This window comes from Myxine glutinosa, chromosome 4 (genome assembly GCF_964187855.1).
Source record: "Myxine glutinosa chromosome 4, kmMyxGlut1.1, whole genome shotgun sequence".
Classification (NCBI taxonomy): domain Eukaryota; kingdom Metazoa; phylum Chordata; class Myxini; order Myxiniformes; family Myxinidae; genus Myxine; species Myxine glutinosa.
The window spans coordinates 12,783,607-12,805,350 of record NC_136264.1 but is presented as its reverse complement, the minus strand read 5'-3'; the positions used below and the strand labels follow the sequence as shown (position 1 = coordinate 12,805,350).

At 44.4% G+C, this 21,744-nt stretch overlaps 1 protein-coding gene across 3 annotated transcripts in view; it reads left to right on the top strand.

The window, feature by feature from the left end:
- The window catches only part of LOC137424441 (uncharacterized), a 106,252-nt gene that overhangs the window by 62,862 nt on the left and 21,646 nt on the right, over positions 1 to 21,744 (top strand). For all 3 annotated transcript variants that reach the window (XM_068111901.2, XM_068111904.2, XM_068111903.2), the window contains exons 7-12: positions 4,677 to 4,815; positions 8,817 to 8,875; positions 9,580 to 9,726; positions 12,519 to 12,611; positions 12,746 to 12,825; positions 12,972 to 13,002. In XM_068111901.2, coding sequence (XP_067968002.2) covers positions 4,677 to 4,815; positions 8,817 to 8,875; positions 9,580 to 9,726; positions 12,519 to 12,611; positions 12,746 to 12,825; positions 12,972 to 13,002 — 549 coding nt within the window. The remainder of the gene's footprint in view (positions 1 to 4,676; positions 4,816 to 8,816; positions 8,876 to 9,579; positions 9,727 to 12,518; positions 12,612 to 12,745; positions 12,826 to 12,971; positions 13,003 to 21,744) is intronic.

Genomic DNA, 21,744 nt, shown 5'->3' with positions numbered 1-21,744 from the left:
TGATTTGCTCGGTTGGAAAGCTAATACTGCAATTGATTTGCTCGGTTGGAAAGCTAATACTGCAATTGATTTGCTTGGTTGGAAAGCTAATACTGTAATTGATTTGCTCGGTTGGAAAGCTAATACTGCGATCGATTTGTTTGGTTGGAAAGCTAATACGGCAATTGATTTATTCGGTTGGAAAGCTAATACGGTAATCGATTTGTTTGTTTGGAAAGCTAATACTGGAATTGATTTGCTCGGTTGGAAAGCTAATACGGTAATCGATTTGTTTGTTTGGAAAGCTAATACTGGAATTGATTTGCTCGGTTGGAAAGCTAATACGGTAATCGATTTGTTTGGTTGGAAAGCTAGTAATCGATTTGCTTGGTTGAAAGCTAGTAATCGATTTGCTTGGTTGAAAGCTAGTGATCGATTTGCTTGGTTGAAAGCTGGTGATCGATTTGCTTGGTTGAAAGCTAGTGATCGATTTACTTTTGTATACAGAATCGAGGCTCGTGAAAGAGCTAACATTTATCACAAAAAAAAAAAATCAGAGACAAACAAAGTACAGACTTGGCAGTTAATATGGAATTATTTTTTTTCTTGACTTGGGTTTACTTTCTGAACTCAGTATATCAATCTGGCGAGTTTCTTTTACACTTTGGTGATTTATTTGATAAAAGAACCATGTCACTGATTGTCTGTCGCAGCAAGAAGTCAACAACAGGATTATATCACAGGTGGCGTGGCAACATGTATGGACAGGTGCATTTGATGATTGGCTTCACAGTCGGGTATATAAGGGTTGTTGCGTTCTGTATGAGTGGAAAACAACTGCTGCACATCTCCAAAAGTTATTGCCGCTTCCTCTGGAGATGGTCCGTCAACTCGACAATGCTGTTTGTCATGGAGTGGTGGCTTTACGAAATTACGGCATGAAACAGCGTGCTGTTGCTCGGCAGTATGGCATCACTCATGGTCAGGTGTCAAAGATCCTGAAACGAAATGCTCAGAGGGGTGTCCCTCCTCCAATACCGAGGCCAGGACGTCCCCGCAGAACCACAAGGAGGGATGATCGCCAGCTGCACCGGTTAGCCCGCAATGGCCGTACCAAGTCAGCTAATCGGCTTAGGGCTGAGTGGCAGCAACTGACAAATGTGCCTGTATCCAGAAGGCTAGTCAGCCAACGACTGGTTCAAGCAGGCTATCGTGCCAGGCGTCCCCTGAGAAAGCCACGCCTGACCAGACAACACCGCCAGCGCCGATTGCAGTGGGCCAGAGAGCACCGTCAATGGCAGCCAGGACACTGGAATCACGTGATCTTCAGTGACGAGTCTAGATTTCTGGTCTATCGTCAAGATGGCCGCGTCCGGGTGTGCAGACAAGTGCATGAAGCCTACAACAAAGATTGTATAGTGCCAAGAGTCCAAGCTGGAGGTGGTGGGGTGACCGTTTGGGCTGCTTTTCATGCATGGGGCAAAACTGACCTGGTTGTTCTAAATGGAAACCTGAACCAGTTCAAGTACAGGGCCATTCTGGAAGAAACATTGCTTCCATTTGCTCGTGCAACCTTTTGAGAAAACTTTGGCTTCCATGATAACAATGCACGGCCTCATCGTGCTCGCATGATCCAGCACTTTCTTGCTGACCGTGGTGTAGAGCATATGGAGTGGCCTGCCATGTCCCTGGATATGAATCCGATAGAGAACTTGTGGGCAGAATTAAAGCGTCAAATTGACCACTTGGACCAGCAGCCGACCTCTGTGCGTGAATTGCAGCAGGCTATTGTCACTGCATGACAAGCGATTCCTGTCCAAACCTTGGCAAATCTCGTGAACAGCATGCCTCAACGTGTACGTGCTCTACTGAATGCTCGTGGGGGTTACACGAAGTACTGAACTGTAATTTTACTGTCCGTAATCCCAGTCGTAATTTAACTTTTGTTTTTGTTAAAAAAAAAATTGGCTAATGTGCAAAATAAAGAGATACTTCTGGAAAACGTACAGAAGTTTAACACAGAGTTCGATATCAGTTTACATCACTTTCAAGGATCAATTTATTTGTTTCGAAATGTCAAATGTGGTTTTTGTTTCTTTTAAAGGTCACATTAACAAAATCGAGAATAATTTCAACATAATTCCAATGAACTTTTGGTTCTAAGACATCTTGAAAAGTACGTTCACCCCCACAAAAAAAAAATTCCATATTAAATGCCAAGTCTGTATATAAAAAGGGGAGCGGTAGACAAGATGGGGAGAGAAGGGGAGGAAGCACACAAACACAACATTTGAGAGCAGGGACATCGGGAATGTGTGGGAGGGAGAGGGATTGGGGGAAGGCGGTGTGGGAAGGGGGGGGGGGGTGGGGGAGAAGTATAAACACAGTGTACACCAAGGACTTCCAGGAAAGAAGATGGTATTTAAAAAAAGTGGATTTTGGGTGAAATTAGTGGGGATTGTAGTAATTGATTTGCTCGGTTGGAGAGCTAGTAATTGATTTGGTTGGAAAGCTAGTAATTTATTTGGTTGGAAAGCTAGTAATTCATTTGGTTGGAAAGCTAGTAATCGATTTACTTGGTTGGAAAGCTAGTAATCGATTTGCATGGTTGGAAAGCTAGTAATTGATTTTCTCGGTTGGAAAGCTAGTAATCGATTTACTTAGTTGGAAAGCTAGTAATTGATTTGGTTGGAAAGCTAGAAATAGATTTACAAATCGATTTTAGTAATCAATTTGCATGGTTGGAAAGCTAGTAATTGATTTGCTCAGTTGGAAAGCTAGTAATCGATTTGCTTGGTTGAGAGCTAGTAATCGATTTACTTTGTTGGAAAGCTAGTAATCAATTTGCTCAGTTGGAAAGCTACTAATCGATTTGCTCAGTTGGAAAGCTACTAATCGATTTGCTCGGTTGGAAAGCTAGTAATCGATTTGCTCGGTTGGAAAGTTAGTTGCGAGCCTGGTGTTGGCTTAGCGGTTAGGGTGCCGGCTTGGGATCCTAGGATCCTGGGTTCGAATCCCGGTCGATCGCTGAATTAACGCCAGGGGGGTTGACTCAGCCTGTCATCCTTCCGAGGTCGGTAAATTGAGTACCAGCTTGCTGGGATGAATGATCACGGTGTGTACCCAGATTTAGAATAGGTACACCATATCCCTGCGCATCGTAAGAGCGTGACCAATGGTTGGCGTCGGGGAGGGCACCCGGCCATAAAAACATTGCCTCAAACAGGGAACCATGATTGTCATGGGGCCCGAAAGGCTAACCTCCGCTCTAGCGGGGAAAATGGCCTTAAAACGATCATTCATTCATTCATTCATTCATTCAGAGCTAGTAATCGATTTACTTCGTTGGAAAGCTAGTGATCGATTTGCTCGGTTGGAAAGCTAGTGATCGATTTGCTCGGTTGGAAAGCTAGTAATAGATTTGCTCGGTTGGAAAGCTAGTAATCAATTTGCTCGGTTGGAAAGCTAATACTGTAATGGATTTACTTGTTCCAAAAAATTGTCTGTTTAATCACAGTGATGCTTGTTTTAAAAGCCCCTCTTTCCGAATATTGCAGAAGAATAAGAACTTGATGTGGTGAAGAATGGAAACTTCATGTAGCTGTTCCAATGGTAGCATTTATTATTCGACGATAAACAGGAACTCTGTAAGACAGGACAGGGGTGGAATTTTTGGAGCAATCAAAATTGTATATAAATATGTATATACAATCGGACCCCGCTATTTGCGGTTCCGCTCTTTGCGGTTCCGCGTATTTGCATGTGATGAAATGCGACCTGTTTCTCTATTCGTGGAAAAGTGTCGCGCAAATTCGTGTTTTTTTTTATTTTTATTTTTTATATTCGCGGTCATGTTACGTGAAATCACGGGGTTGTTTTTTCCTGTTCACGGCCGTGTTTCACTGTTTTTCAGGGGCGCAAAAAAAAAGATTCACGAGCCGCTAGCTTGACACATTTATAAAACCCATCTTTCACCAACCATGCATAAATCAGCTGGACATGCGCAAAAAAACATTTACGCGCCACGAGCATGACCTGATTCTACATTCACTGCTGTATGCTTTGCGTTTTCATGGCTTTCGCGGCCGCGAATTTTAGCCGCATTATAATCGAGAGCTGCGCAGGATGTTCCACCAGCTGCATAACACGTCATCCCTGTGAGTTACTGTACATAATGAAAACACTCCACAGTATCTATTAGTGCAATTAACTGTCTCCCTTTTCTCCATTTAAACTGGCATGGCATGCATTCACGGATTTTCATCGACATTCGGGGGATTTGTCTCACCATTTCCGGGATTGTAGCCGACATTCGCGGATTTTGCCTCGCCATTCGCGGTTTATTCCTCTCTATTCATGGATTTTCGCGACTCAGGAACCTATTCCCCCTTTTTACATTGAAACAATGCCCCGCTATTTGCAGTTTCGCAATTCGCGGATTTTCCAGGAACGTATCCCCTGTGAATAGCGGGGTCCCACGGTATAGTAATATTTATTCAAGCAATGGAAAATATATAAAAGTACATGGGAGGGTCACACAAACGATAGTTTTTTTTTATTTATAAAACTTGGAAACATTTATTATTTCTTTTAATTTTAATTGCACAAGTTTGAACTTTTTGTTTTGTTTTTACTTGCATATACATGTACTGTATTTATATTATATTTGATAATGTATGATACTTGTGCCCTTGTAGAAACAAAGGGAGTGTGGAAGCCTCACACTTCAACACCATATGCTCGGACCAGTGCAGAGGATCCCGCGGTATGAGCTTCTACTACGCCAGTACCTCAAGCACTTGCCAGCCGGGGCACCTGATCATACGGATGCTTGCAGTATGCTTACGTCGTTTAATGCAATGTATCAAGTGTCTGAGAAGACTCCATTTTAATGTCATGGTTAAAATATATATCTGTAACCTTCTGGAGACCCATCAGTCAGGGGTGATTGCTTATGGATGGCAAATATCCTACATTGCCTTTGGTTAAGAGTCAGGAAGTTTGTCAGCGCCATGGCCAAATTCCAAATTCCTGCCTCAACTTAAAATTCCTGCCCATGATCCGGGGCACCAATACCAACTAGTGGGACGAGGCATAGGATTACGTGTTAAAGTTTGGGATAAGGGGTCTAAGAATGGAAAGCAATGCTCACGGAGTAGTGTACAATAGGTATGAACTGCTTCTAAGAAAAGAGGACACTGTTCAGAGGAAAAGCATACATCAAAATAGGCCCTTTAAAACAGGAATGTTAGGATGGGTAAACAGATGAAGGGAGAAAGGGTAATTTGTTGTTGTGGGTTTAAGGCTGGTGTTTATGGAAATGGCAAAGCAACCAAAATGGGAAATTTAGTTCAAAGTTTATATAATGTTCTGCCTCGATTGGTAGATTGCTCACAATAACATAATAGACAATCTGGCATAGGAAGCCGAGCAGATAACACGACAGATGGACCAGCAAAAAGGCACAACCTTGTATTCTGGAAAACCTTCCAGATGATCAGTCGCCACGCCACATAGAACGGACAATGCAAAATTCCATATGACAATCTGTATAATCGCTTGCTACATCACAGCAGGTAGTGCTGTCTCCACCACAATCTCTATATAATGGAGGGAAATTGTGTTGTATGTATCTACTTCTCTGAGTGTATTTGACCTAGGAAGCTGAAAGTTTCAGGGATTAATCAGGGCATGCTGAAATTATGCCTGTGCAAGTTTTGTTTGATTCTAAGTTTTGAAAAGAAAAAAAAATTCACCCATCTTGGCATTTTCTTCCTTTGGGGGGTGAGGGGAGAAGGGGAAGGGATGCAATTGGAGCTATCCAAGCTGTATAACCCTGATGTAATGTGTGCACACAAGTGGTGCGCATGTTTTTGCTTTGTATACCTAACCAGAGTTAATTTTATTTTCGGGAGGCAGTGGTCTGTTGCCTATACATACACCGCCCAAATTAAAAGGACGCACCAGAAGAATGTCTTGCATGCTTGGAACAAGATCACCCATTGGGTGGGTACTCTGCTAGTAATGTTAATTTGAGGTAAATTGGAGCACGAAGTTGCCCACACACTGACCTCACAATGGCCGAGCACAGGTGGCAGCACCGGGAAACTACAATTGAATTCTGTGCAAAGGTTACTGGTAGAGGAAGTGGAGTGAAAATCAGATTACAGCAAAATGGTGGTGTTTGCAAGCTTTTAAATTCCCATTGTAATCTACCATATAAAACACAATGTGTATTTGTGTGTTTGTGAATTTGTGTGATGTCTGTCCCCCTTCACAAGGCTAGGTTTTAAAGGCTTTTTTTTTTTTTTTTCGTATACAAGATCGAGGCTCGTGAAAGAGCTAACATTAATCACACAAAAAATCAAACCGACACTTAAAACACAAAATAAGGGGAGCGGTAGACAAGATTTATTTTTATTTTTTTGTATACAGAGTCGAGGCTCGTGAAAGAGCTAACATTTATCAAACAAACAAATCAAACAAACAAGCAAACAAAGTATATAAAAAGGGGAGCGGTCGACAAGATGGGGAGAGAAGGGGAGGAAGCACACAAACACAACATTTGAGAGCAGGGACATCGGGAGATGTGTGGGAGGGAGAGGGCCTGGGGGGAGGCAGGATAAGTATAAAACGCAAGGACACCAAGGACTTCCAGGAAAGAAGTCAAAAGTCACCTCAAAAAGTGGATTTGGGGTGAAATTAGCGGGGGTAGAAAAGATCAAGGTTTTGGATTGGGGAAGATAAGAGATGGTGGTGAACAGCCGTTTTAAAGACCTGGAGGGAGGAGTGGGATTGAAGAGAGTGAGGGAGTTTGTTCCAGAGGCGAGTTTGTTCCAGAGGCGGGAGAAAAGAGGAATGAAGGAGTGAAGGTGAGCAGAGAGTCTTGATTTTGGCAGTTTAACCATAAGAGGGTTGCAGGCAGATCTTGTGCGACCTGTAGGAATATTTGGGGGACAGAGCCCAGAGAGAGCTGGGGGAGCAAGGCCGGAGAGGAGTCGGTAGAAGACGGAAAGACCACCGACCTGCCTGCGGTGAGTAAGTGAAAGGCCCTCGGAGATAGCGTCATCGCGGGAGATTCCAATGATTCTGAACGCTTTGGTTTCAACAGCGTGAAGACGAGCTAGGTGTGAGGCAGGAGCACCAGCCCAGAGGGGAGAGCAGTACTCCATTGAGCTGCAGATGAAAGCCTTGTATGTGGTGAGGAGCTCAGGTGTGCCAAGGAAGGACTTTGCACGACGGAGGATGCCCAGACGGCGACTGCCTTTGGAGGCCAGCTTGGAAATGTGGTTTTCCCAGGAAAGATCATGGCAGATAGTGAGACCCAAAAGCTTGAGTGACAGAACTTCTTGGAGAGGATTATTCAGAAAGTAGATGGGAGGGTTGTCCAGTCGGTCTTTTCGGAGAGACATCGTAAGAGTGTGAGATTTGTCAGGATTGAAGGACATGTTCCACTTGTTTGCCCAGTCTGTGATTTTGTCCAGGTCTGCAGAGTGTGAGGAGGCTGCAGACTGCCGATCTGAGGGATGAGGAATGGAGCGGCAGAGAGTGGAGTCATCAGCAAAGAGATAGAGAGGATTTTCAAGAGAGTCAGAGAGATCATTGATGAAGACCAGAAAAAGCACAGGGCCCAGAACACTGCCTTGGGGAACTCCAGCCTGAACAGGAAGAGATGGGGAGAGAGGGGGAAGGAACGAACACAACATTTGAGAGCAGGGAGATCGAGAGATCTGTGGGAGGTAGAGGGCTTGGGGGGAGGTGGGAGAGGTATAAAACAAAACATATGGACACTGCAAGGACGTCCAGGAAAGAAATTGGAATTGTGTAGTGCTTGAGTAGTGTTGGCTTTGAGTGGTTTCCTTAGGAAGATTTTGAGTGGGGGAGTTTAACGGGCAATCTTTGAACATGACTGTGTCGACCGGTTGAAAGACTCTGAGGACCAAAAGACCCTGAGGATCCAGAGGACCCAAACAACCCATTGGACTGTGAAGACCCAAAAGACTGAAAAAAAACCCAAGACGACGAAGACCCAAAATACCCCAAAGACGCAAAAGACGCAGAAGACCCTTAAAGACCCAAACAACCCTGAAGATCCAAAATACCCAAAAGACCCAAAAGATGCAGAAGACTCCAAAGACCCTTAAAGACACAAAAAACCCAAAGACCAAAAAGACCCCAAAGACCCAAACAATCCAAAAGACTGAAAAGACCCTGAAGACCCTTAAATACCCTGAGGATCCATTGGACTGAAAAGACCCGAGGACCCAAAAGACTGAAATGACCCAAAAGACCCTGAGGATCCAAATGACCCCGAGGACTCTGAAGACCCACGAGAAGAGTAAATATGTCTTACATTGGAATTGTAGATGGTGCCTTGCAAACTGAGCCTCAAGGTCGGTGTACAGAAGCGTTTTGTTTTTAAATCACAATAAATGAAAGGTGCAGGGAGGTGAAATTGGCTGCACATGATGTGCAACGCACACAGAGTAAACTGTTCAATTTACAATTAAACTGTTCAACTGTTCAAAACAGAGTGTTCAATTTACGTCTGTCGGATGTCTAATAAATAAAGATAATATAATCACACCTGACACTAGGCCCAGGCTTCAAACTTTAGCACGCTCATGCGGCTGCACCGTCAAATAAACGGTTCCAACCCGTCATTTTTTACGGGCTTTATACTAGTTGAAAATATTTTCTTTATCAAAGTGTAACAGCGAGATCCTCCGTGTGCTTTGATTTGCCAATATACTGGAAATTTTTTGGTACAAGCATGCATCCCATTTGCTGAAGCATGATTAAATGAACTACGTTTTGTCAACTTTGTTTACTGACAGAAGCAATGGAGATTATTTCCAAGGCTGCAGACCATTCCAATGTGGCCATTAAAAAGATGGTAAGGAAATGGGCCATGTCGCATTGCATACAGTGATACCCTGTCGTTGCAAACCCTTTTATGCCCTTTTTGACATTCGTGTGGTTAATAATGTTCCGCTATTTCGTTGTGGTTGCTGTTGTGCACTCGTGGTGCTCGTTTCGAGGCATTGTGTCCATGGAACAAAATGGCACCCATGAATGCTTCCAAAGGTGAAGTGCAGGATAAGCTTGAGCTGCTATTTGTACATCATCCCATCACACAACGTTCATCTTACTCGGTCTATTCATTCATTGACAAGTTGTATCAGATTGCATAATGTAAAAAAAAAAAACCCACCTTTAGAGGCCATTTTTCCCCGCAAAGCGGGGGTTGGCCTTTTTCGGGAACCATGGTTGTTGTTGTTTTTCGGTCCCCTTTTTGAAGCAATGTTTTACGGCCGGATGCCCTTCCTGACGCCAACCCTTTTTGCCGCCTTTAACGACAAACAGGGAATTACCAGTGAACTGGTACTCAATTAGCCGACCTTATTAGCCGATTAGCCGAATTAGCCGATTAGATTGCATAATGTGCTTGTTAAAAATAAATAAATAAAAAAGAAAAGCTCGGTTCTGAATATGCAAATCAAGTCGTAGCAAGTTACCGATTAGTATTAGTATTACTTGCAGTTAGAAATGGGGAGTCCACCAGCAAAATGCTACCGTGCACGTTCGCATTTATCACAGGAAAAGGAGCGCAAACTGCTGGATGTTTATGAGATGATCGGTGGAGAGGAGGACATTGTCCACCCGAGCAATGAGCTACTCAAGGAAGGACCAATTCTGAAGCTCTCTGCCAGGAATGGCACACGAATGGAAAGGCATCTCTTCTTGGTTGGTATAACCCACCTCTATCATTCTTATATAAGCAGTCGATTCAAAATGACCTCTATTTCCACCCATTTATTTTTCTCTCTAAGAGTGAGGCTCATGGAATACCAAGATCAAATTGACAGTGGAGTAACAGGGCAGGAATTCGGCCTAACCAGCAGGGGAATAAACTAACAAGAAACAGATAACTGAAATCTGAAAGTTAGAGGGTTAGGAGGGAGTTAAGATCGTGGGTCAGGATAGTGGATGACACGAGGTGGCAGTGCCAGCCTACCTGAAGTCCTGGAGGGAAGAGTGTGAAAGAACGGCTTCTGGAAGGAGGTTCTAAAGATGGGAGAAATCGGGAACAGAGTTGAGATGTGCAGTCACCCTGGATTTTTGAAAATTAACCAGGAGAGGGTTACTGGAACAACACGTGCATCCTGGAGTTGAGGAATGATGGACCAATGTTGGAGAATTTATGGTACAAGACACAGACCAGCAACCTGCCTGTGATATGAGCGCAACAGGCCTTGTGCTTCGGCCTAATCACACGGGATTCCAATAATTTTAAGAGCTTTAGATTTCACAGAATCCTGGAGACAGATGGGATCCTTGGGTGCCAGCCTATAAGGGAGAGCAGTATTACATTGATTTCTGGACAAAGGCCTTGTAGACTGTGAGTAGCTCTGATTTTCCAAGGAAACACTTGGATCGATGTGGGATGCCCTGTCTGTGATTGGCTTAGGAAGCCAGTTTTGCTATGTGGTCGGCCTAGGAGGGTTCATGGCTGATGATGAGGTCTAGAAGTTTGAGAGTGAACCTCTTCCAGTGGTGGATCGTGGAAATACATAGGTGAGGTATATTGTCTATTCTTCTGGAGTGATATTTTGAGACTGAGATTTTCCTTGTTTGAAGGACGTATTCCATTTATAAGATTGGCATCGAATCAATTGCAGATTGGCAGAGAGTGGCGCAGCTGCAATCTGCTTGCCATAGGGATGGGGGTACTGTACGAGTGATCTGCAAAAAAGGAAGAGTGGGTTTTCTGGTGCATTGGAGAAGTCATTAAAATAGATAAGGACCAAGACGGCCTAAAACAGCCATGGGCTCACTGGGAAAGGGAAGGAGAGTGCTCTCTTGATGGCAACATGTTAACTGTGAGTGGAGGACGTCAGGTAGCCTGAATGCCACAGGTAGAGAGAGCTTGGTAAGCAAAGGTGTGTGTGTGTGTGTGTGTGTGTGTGTGTGTGTGTGTGTGTGTGTGTGTGTGTGTGTGTGTGTGTGTGTGTGTGTGTGTGTGTGTGTGTGTGTGTGTGTGTGTGTGTGTGTGTGTGTGTGTGTGTGTGCTGACCCCCGGGTCGATGGGAGATGGCCAAGGAGGACAGACCGAATAGGTCAAAGAGGAAGCAAGAACTGCGTAGCAGGATTTGAGAACAAGGGCACAGATGCCAATTGGTCCAATCGCTGAAGCTGGGTTAAGGTCAGACAGAACTTTATTTTCCTTCTTTGTTGAGGGCAGAGTTCAGTAGGCAGTGGGAATGAAGGGGCAATGAGATTTGGAGGCAAACACAGAATTTAAGCATTGTGCTTTATCTCAGGCAGAGTCCGCACTGATGCTGTTTGGGGTTGGACAGGTTTGAGGGGCAGCATACTCCAGAGGCAGACTTGACATGGTGGTGCCACCATTGTTGTGCGGAAGGAGACTGGTTTGAGCGTTGGGCCTTGAGGTTTTGTAAGAATGTTTTTTTTTGCTTGCTTCAGAATGGACGGTTGTTACAACCCTGATGGAATTAAAAATAGCTAACCTCAGTCGGGTTAGCTTTCCAATCTGAGAAAGTAAACGGCTCGACTGCAACTGCCTCCCCACAGGATTCGCTCCACCAGGGTCTATAGAATGGATAGGAAAGTCGCACATGGGACGGCATGAACCGCTGCATGAGAGAAAATGGACTTTTGTGAAAGTTTTCCCAGGTGGGATCAATATCAGGTGCTGTGGAAATGATGGCCTACTCTTTTTGAGACGGAAGATTGAAGATCCAGCCAGTTGGCTGGTGCAAACATCCATATTCTGTGTCGTTGAGGTTGATCCCTTGCAATAGCCAGATATATGGGCCTTGACAATAAAGTGGTTAGAAGAGCCAATAGGGGCAAAAGCAGGGACTTTTCCCAGATTGTGTTTCAAGGTTTTGTTTAAGTATTATTGAAATATGTTTAAACTTTCCTCTGCAGTGTTTTATGCAGTGGTTTATTACAAGATGCTGTTTTTCTTCCTATTTCAAAGGCTTTTTTCAATTTCCTCATCAAATCATTACACTTCAAAAAAAAATTCAAACTCTTATATTCCTTCCATTCTACATTCTCTAAACTCAAGACCACGAGATTGGACGGATATTTGGTCATTACTAGGTCCAGGAAGGAGGACGAAGAAATCCGGGTTGGGAAGTTTACAGATCGAGTCGAGCCCAAGCAGTTGAAGAGGGCCTTTGCTGCCATGCCATGGCTGGTCGTTGCTGAGCCAACACCCAGGCAGCTGGCATGGTGACGGTCGAAGTTACCGCAAATGAGAAACCCAGCCGGGAAGGGTGATTACGAGCCGGTCCATTTTAAAGGAAATTCCAACATCATATACGACATGGAGTGAATGAGCTTGTACAGGGTGCGGATTTTATACTTGCGTTTGCCGTCCGAAGGTCAACTCCTCCATGCGAAAACCCAAATGCTCGATGGTCAAAGGTCACTTTAGTTAATTTTGTCCTGCTGTCTTATCCTTTCTCCTTTGTCTAATCGGCACGTCTCATTTCTTTCCCCAATAGTTCAGGAACATGCTGCTCTACTGTGTACCCAAGCTGCGCCTCAAAGGACAGAAGTTCACGGTGCGAACTCGCCTCGACGTTGATGGAATGAGGGTGAGTGTCCATAATGTACCGATTATTGCACTCTTTGTACACCTGTGGTTCATAAGGGTTCATGGGATTGTATAGCTGAGTGAACATGCTTCTCAAAAATGATTGATGCTTTTAATTTAAAATTTTTTTTACAGGTGACCGATTTGAATAATGACGGAAGAGTTGCGACTTTCCAAGTCAGTGGAACGCAAAGAGTTTTGGAACTTTGCGGAAGGTTGGCTGAGCTGCAATAAGAGGATTTTTATGAATTAAAAATAATAATTCTTGACCTCCCACCCCCACATCCCTTCACCCAGTAAATACTATGTTCTTCCTCCCCTCCAACCGATACACTGTTTGATTTTATGGTTTTTATTCCAGGACTGCAAAAGAGAAGGAAGAATGGGTCGAGGTGCGTTTTCCTTTAAAATCCCTTTTACATGAGCATTTATCTGCCGGTTTAATAACACTCTATCCCCCACACACGTGTAACTCTTTGTGGAAGAGCGTTAGTTGTACCATGGATATTCTCAAAGAAATGTGGTGTTTTATGGTAAAATACTTTTTGGTTAACGCATTGACCGGGCACGAACTAACTTTTAATTTGCCGTTACTGTTTTTATTACTTGGATTCAAGGCAACTGACCAATCCTTCCTCTTCCTTCACCCCTTTATAACTGTAACGGAAATGTAAAAATTACTAATTACCTCAATACTCCATGCGAGTATTTTAGATATATATATATATTCTGTGTCGTTGAGGACTTTTGTATACTAGCAGAAGTATATATATACTAGCAGAAGTATATATATACTATATATACTCAAAGGCAAAAGTTATTGTGACACACAAACAACAAACAGAATCAGTGTTAAACTTTTACTGCCGCGAATGAAATGTTATTACATGGAAAGACAAATGTTTCAAGGTATGGTAACGATCAACAGTCCATAAGAACAGCGCACCTGGCATATGCAAATGAGCCACAACACAAGAGGGGGTTCACAAGCAAGTTCACACAGTCAGTAACGAGTGTGTCCACCTTGTGCATTGATGCAGGCCTGGCACCTTCGCCTCATTGAGGCCACTAAACGTCGATGAAAGTCCTTGGGAAGATCATTCCATATCCGAGGAAGGATTTGGTGGAGTTCCTGCAGCGTTTTTGGAGGATTCGGATAACGTCATAAACGTCGCTCCATTTCATCCCAGACGTGTTCAATGGGTGACAAATCAGGGGATCTTGCGGGCCAGGGTAACACATTAACATTGTTCTGATTAAGATACTGCTGTACAACTCGAGCAACGTGTGGTCTGGCATTATCGTGTTGAAACGTCACTCTAGGGCCGTTCTGTTGCAAAAACGGTAAAGCGGCCATTTGCAAAATCTCGTCTCGGTACCTCACAGCATTCAAGTTCCCCTCAATCACAATCATTGGCGTTCTTGCTGCAGCTGTTATCCCACCCCAGATCATAACGCCCCCACCTCCAAAACGATCCCCTTCCAGAACACATGGCCTGATGTAACGTTCACCTGTGCGCCTGTAGACACGTGTCCTACCGTCAGCTCGGTGAAGCTGTGCCAAATGGTGTTTCTATGGACGTTGAATCGACGAGCAACATCACGCTGCGAGGTACCAGACTGAAGCATACCTATAGCTCTCCATCTGTCATTTTCCCCGAGGCGTGGCATGTCGAACTTGTTCCAGAACGATGAATAGAGGTGTTTTTCTGACTTCTGCACTTCTTAAGACTGCATTGAGTGGAAATGATAAGCGTCTGGTTGTCTGGCCTTTTAAAGTGAACATTGCTGGCCATTTTTCTCGAATATGTCATGCTTCTTGCAAATTTCATGCAATTCGAACAACAACTGCTTGGTTGCGTTTCTTCGACCATTTTAACACACTCTTTCTCTGGTTCAAATCCAAAAATTCATTCACAAGATTACCAATGAAAAAATTCCATGTCACAATAACTTTTGCCTCTGAGTATATATATATTAGCAGAAGTACCCAGCATTGCCGGAAGGGGGAAGGGGAGGGGAACAGGGGGGCGGGGGGAGGGGAGGGGAGGGGGCAGAAAGGAAGGGGTAGGGGGGAAAGGGAGGAGCATGGGGGAGAGGGGGAGGGGAGGGTGGAGGGGGATGGGGAAGGGGGTAGGGTAGGAGGGGAAAGGGGAGTGGGGAGAGGGTAGGGTGGAGGGAGAAGGGAGTGGGAAGGGTAGGGAGAGGGGGAGGGGGGAAAGGGTAGGGAGAGGGGGAGGGGGGAAAGGGAGGGGGAGCGGAGGGGGAGGGTGGGGGGGAGAGGAGTGGGGGGATGGAGGAGTGGGAGGGTGGGGGGGAGAGGAGTGGGGGGATGGAGGAGTGGGAGGGTGGTGGGAGAGGGAGTGGGGGGATGGAGGAGTGGGAGGGTGGGGGAGAGGAGTGGGGGGATGGAGGAGTGGGAGGGTGGGGGGATGGAGGAGTGGGGGGATGGAGGAGTGGGAGGGTGGGGGGAGGGAGGAGTGGGAGGGTGGGGGGGAGGGAGGAGTGGGAGGGTGGGGGGAGGGAGGAGTGGGAGGGTGGGGGGAGGGAGGATTGGGAGGGTGGGGGGAGGGAGGAGTGGGAGGGTGGGGGGAGGGAGGGAGGAGTGGGGGGAGGGAGGAGTGGTAGGGTGGGGGGAGGGAGGAGTGGGAGGGTGGGGGGAGGGAGGAGTGGGAGGGTGGGGGGAGGGAGGAGTGGGAGGGTGGGGGGAGGGAGGAGTGGGAGGGGTGGGGGGAGGGAGGATTAGGAGGGTGGGGGGAGGGAGGAGTGGGGAGGGTGGGGGGAGGGAGGATTAGGAGGGTGGGGGGAGGGAGGATTAGGAGGGTGGGGGGAGGGAGGAGTGGGAGGGTGGGGGGAGGGAGGATTAGGAGGGTGGGGGGAGGGCGATGGGGGTGGGGGAGGTGGAGGTGGAGGGGGGAGGGGGAGAGGGGTGGGGAGGGGTAGGACAGAAAGGAAGGGGTAGGGGGGAAAGGGAGGGGGATGGGGAAGGGGTAGGGCAGAAAGGAAGGGGTAGGGGGAAGGGGAGGGGCATAAGGGAGGGGGAGGGGAGGGGGAGAGGAGGGGAAAGGGGAGGGGGGGAGAGGAGGGGAAAGGGGAGGGGGGGAGAGGAGGGGAAAGGGGAGGGAGGGAGAGGAGGGGAAAGGGGAGGAAGAGGAGAGGGTAGGGTGGAGGGGGAGGGGGGGGAGGGGGAGGGGAGGGTGAGGGGGAGGGGAAGGGGAGGGGGGGAGCGGGAGGGGAGGGGGGAGGGATGGGAGGGGGGAGAGGGGGGAGGAGGGAGGGGGAGAGGAGTGGGAGGGGGAGAGATGGGTGGGGGGGTGGGGGAGAGATGGGAGGGGGAGAGGGTGTGGGTGGGTGGAGGGGGAGGTGGAGGGGGATGGGGAGGTGGTGGGGGAGGAGGAGTGGGAGGGTGGGGGGAGGGTGGAGGGGGATGGGGGAGGTGGAGGTGGAGGGGGATGGGGGAGGCGAAGGGGTAGGACAGAAAGGAAGGGGTAGGGGGGAAAGGGAGGAGCATGGGGGAAGGGGAGGGGGGATGGGGAAGGGGTAGGGCAGAAAGGAAGGGGTAGGGGGGAAAGGGTGGGGCATGGGGGAAAGGGAGGGGAGGGGGGAAGGGGAGAGGGTAGGGTGGAGGGGGAAGGGTAGGGGGGAGGGGCGGGGGGGGGGGGTTAGGGGGAGGAGGGAAGGGGAGGGATATAGATGGTTACTGGCAATTGATCACATCTAGAAATGATGCAATCCACACAATTTATGTACTTTACATAACGTTAATAGGAATACATGGTCGTGTAGATGGGAAATAGTTTGTTTGAAATAAATCACAAAAATAGAGATGAAAGTGAAAAAAAACCTACGTGGTGTGAATGGCAATGTTCCTCGCTGAAATGTGAAAAAACTGAATTACGTGCGAACGCATAACTGTGAGATTATGGCGGCAAAGTTGGAACATCACGTGATCCTAGCAGAAGTACCCGGCATTGCCCGGGTTCTTTTTGAATGAATTTACTACTATAATTCAGCTTTTACTCGCGGCCGTAGAAGATTGACTACTATAATTCAGTTCAGCTTTTAATTGTGAAATGGGCCCAACCTGGCCGAAGCGGCCTCGACCGGCCTCGCCACCTAGCCTATAACCTTCCCGGGGCCCGTCCCGACATTTTTTGTTTTGGAGGTTTCCTCCTATCTTTCACCATCCATACCATCAGTGGTGAACCGCAATTAAGGTATCCCATTCAGCTATCGCTGTACCTTAATGGGAGCGATAAGTACCGTCGTTAATGGTGGTTCACCACTGATGGTATGGAATCGCATAGTAACTGGTATATAATCGAAAGATTTTCAGAGACATAAGTGTATGCAGGACTCACTGCGTTGCCCTGATGAGCCACGAAAGGGCGAAACCAGGTCGGTAACTGTGAGTTTTACATACACTTATGACAGTATCTGAACTAAGATCAAAAATTATGCTCTGTCGGAGGGTTCTCCTGAGAGCTTGACAGGCAGAGCGTACGTACATGGCGGTGACGTCATTACGTGCGCTCATTGAAAGCTGGAGAACTGAAATTATATTTGGATTGCCTGCATCCAGGCGACTCCATATAATGAGTGGATACCAGAGATAATGTGCCGTGTGGCAGATGGTACTTATCGCTCCCATTAAGGTACAGCGATAGCTGAATGGGATACCTCAATGGCGGTTCACCACTGATGGTATGGAATCGCATAGTAACTGATATATATATATATATATATATGTATATATATACTAGCTTGCGTCGATACTGAGGAACGGGCTTCTTTTAACTGAGGCTAATGACTGTACCTGAGTTGCTGTGTTGTCATGATTTTCACCAATCATAATACAAACAATTACTTTGCACAAATGTATTTGTTGTGTTTGTGATATTACATTTTTATACGCAATTTAGGTTGAAGATTTACGTTGAATGTTTTTTTTTTCAAGAAAGAACCCCTCAGCACATACATAGGGGAGGGGTAGGTGCAGACTGGAAGTTTGGGACGATTACACCTCACCACCACGTAATTCAAAACACCTCACCACCAAGTAATTCAAAACACCTCACCACCACGTAATTCAAAATACCTCACCACCAAGTAATTCAAAACACCTCATCACCATAAAACACATAATAAAAACACCTCACCACCACGAATTAAAAACACCTCACCACCACGAAAATAAAAACACCTCACAGCCATAAAACACACAATAAAAACACCTCACAGCCATAAAACACGTAATAAAAACAGCTCACCACCACGAAAAGAAAAACACCTCACCACCACGAAAATAAAAACACCTCACCACCACGAAAATAACACCTCACCACCACGAAAATAAAAACACCTCACAGCCATAAAACACACAATAAAAACACCTCACAGCCATAAAACACATAATAAAAACACTTCACAGCCATAAAACACGTAATAAAAACACCTCACAGCCATAAAACACGTAATAAAAACACTTCACAGCCATAAAACACGTAATAAAAACACCTCACAGCCATAAAACACATAATAAAAACACTTCACAGCCATAAAACACGTAATAAAAACACCTCACAGCCATAAAACACATAATAAAAACACTTCACAGCCATAAAACACGTAATAAAAACACCTCACAGCCATAAAACACGTAATAAAAACACATCACAGCCATAAAACACGTAATAAAAACACTTCACAGCCATAAAACACGTAATAAAAACCCCTCACCACCACAAAATTAAAAACACCTCACAGCCATAAAACACGTAATAAAAACACCTCACAGCCATAAATAAAGCACGTAATAAAAACACATCACAGCCATAAAACACGTAATAAAAACACTTCACAGCCATAAAACACGTAATAAAAACCCCTCACCACCACAAAATTAAAAACACCTCACAGCCATAAAACACGTAATAAAAACACCTCACAGCCATAAAACACGTAATAAAAACACATCACAGCCATAAAACACGTAATAAAAACACTTCACAGCCATAAAACACGTAATAAAAACACCTCACCACCACGAAATTAAAAACACCTCACCACCACGAAATTAAAAACACCTCACAGCTATAAAACACGTAATAAAAACACCTCACAGCCATAAAACATGTAATAAAAACACCTCACAGCCATAAAACACGTAATAAAAACACTTCACAGCCATAAAACACGTAATAAAAACCCCTCACCACCACAAAATTAAAAACACCTCACAGCCATAAAACACGTAATAAAAACACCTCACAGCCATAAAGCACGTAATAAAAACACCTCACAGCCATAAAACACGTAATAAAAACACCTCACCACCACGAAATTAAAAACACCTCACAGCCATAAAACACGTAATAAAAACACCTCACAGCCATAAAACACATAATAAAAACACCTCACAGCCATAAAACACGTAATAAAAACACCTCACCACCACGAAATTAAAAACACCTCACAGCCATAAAACACGTAATAAAAACACCTCACCACCACGAAATTAAAAACACCTCACAGCCATAAAACACGTAATAAAAACACCTCACCACCACGAAATAAAAAACACCTCACAGCCATAAAACACGTAATAAAAACACCTCACAGCCATAAAGCACGTAATAAAAACACCTCACAGCCATAAAACACGTAATAAAAACACCTCACAGCCATAAAACACGTAATAAAAACACCTCACAGCCATAAAACACGTAATAAAAACACCTTACAGCCATAAAACACGTAATAAAAACACCTCACAGCCATAAAACACGTAATAAAAACACCTCACAGCCATAAAACACGTAATAAAAACACCTCACCACCACGAAATTAAAAACACCTCACAGCCATAAAACACGTAATAAAAACACCTCACAGCCATAAAACACGTAATAAAAACACCTCACAGCCATAAAACACGTAATAAAAACACCTCACAGCCATAAAACACGTAATAAAAACACCTCACAGCCATAAAACATAATAAAAACACCTCGCAGCCATAAAGCACGTAATAAAAACACCTCACCACCACGAAATTAAAAACACCTCACAGCCATAAAACACGTAATAAAAACACCTCACAGCCATAAAACACACAATAAAAACACCTCACAGCCATAAAACACGTAATAAAAACAGCTCACCACCACGAAAAGAAAAACACCTCACCACCACGAAAATAAAAACACCTCACCACCACGAAAATAAAAACACCTCACCACCACGAAAATAAAAACACCTCACAGCCATAAAACACACAATAAAAACACCTCACAGCCATAAAACACGTAATAAAAACAGCTCACCACCACGAAAAGAAAAACACCTCACCACCACGAAAATAAAAACACCTCACCACCACGAAAATAAAAACACCTCACAGCCATAAAACACACAATAAAAACACCTCACAGCCATAAAACACATAATAAAAACACTTCACAGCCATAAAACACGTAATAAAAACACCTCACAGCCATAAAACACGTAATAAAAACACTTCACAGCCATAAAACACACAATAAAAACACCTCACAGCCATAAAACACATAATAAAAACACTTCACAGCCATAAAACACGTAATAAAAACACCTCACAGCCATAAAACACGTAATAAAAACACATCACAGCCATAAAACACGTAATAAAAACACTTCACAGCCATAAAACACGTAATAAAAACCCCTCACCACCACAAAATTAAAAACACCTCACAGCCATAAAACACGTAATAAAAACACCTCACAGCCATAAATAAAGCACGTAATAAAAACACATCACAGCCATAAAACACGTAATAAAAACACTTCACAGCCATAAAACACGTAATAAAAACCCCTCACCACCACAAAATTAAAAACACCTCACAGCCATAAAACACGTAATAAAAACACCTCACAGCCATAAAACCGTAATAAAAACACATCACAGCCATAAAACACGTAATAAAAACACTTCACAGCCATAAAACACGTAATAAAAACCCCTCACCACCACAAAATTAAAAACACCTCACAGCCATAAAACACGTAATAAAAACACCTCACAGCCATAAAGCACGTAATAAAAACACCTCACAGCCATAAAACACGTAATAAAAACACCTCACCACCACGAAATTAAAAACACCTCACAGCCATAAAACACGTAATAAAAACACCTCACAGCCATAAAACACATAATAAAAACACCTCACAGCCATAAAACACGTAATAAAAACACCTCACAGCCATAAAACATAATAAAAACACCTCACAGCCATAAAACACGTAATAAAAACACCTCACAGCCATAAAACATAATAAAAACACCTCACAGCCATAAAGCACGTAATAAAAACACCTCACCACCACGAAATTAAAAACACCTCACAGCCATAAAACACGTAATAAAAACACCTCACCACCACGAAATTAAAAACACCTCACAGCCATAAAACACGTAATAAAAACACCTCACCACCACGAAATAAAAAACACCTCACAGCCATAAAACACGTAATAAAAACACCTCACAGCCATAAAACATAATAAAAACACCTCACAGCCATAAAGCACGTAATAAAAACACCTCACAGCCATAAAACACGTAATAAAAACACCTCACAGCCATAAAACACGTAATAAAAACACCTCACAGCCATAAAACACGTAATAAAAACACCTCACAGCCATAAAACACGTAATAAAAACACCTCACAGCCATAAAACACGTAATAAAAACACCTCACCACCACGAAATTAAAAACACCTCACAGCCATAAAACACGTAATAAAAACACCTCACAGCCATAAAACACGTAATAAAAACACCTCACAGCCATAAAACACGTAATAAAAACACCTCACAGCCATAAAACACGTAATAAAAACACCTCACAGCCATAAAACACGTAATAAAAACACCTCACAGCCATAAAACATAATAAAAACACCTCACAGCCATAAAGCACGTAATAAAAACACCTCACCACCACGAAATTAAAAACACCTCACAGCCATAAAACACGTAATAAAAACACCTCACAGCCATAAAACACGTAATAAAAACACCTCACAGCCATAAAACACGTAATAAAAACACCTCACAGCCATAAAACACGTAATAAAAACAC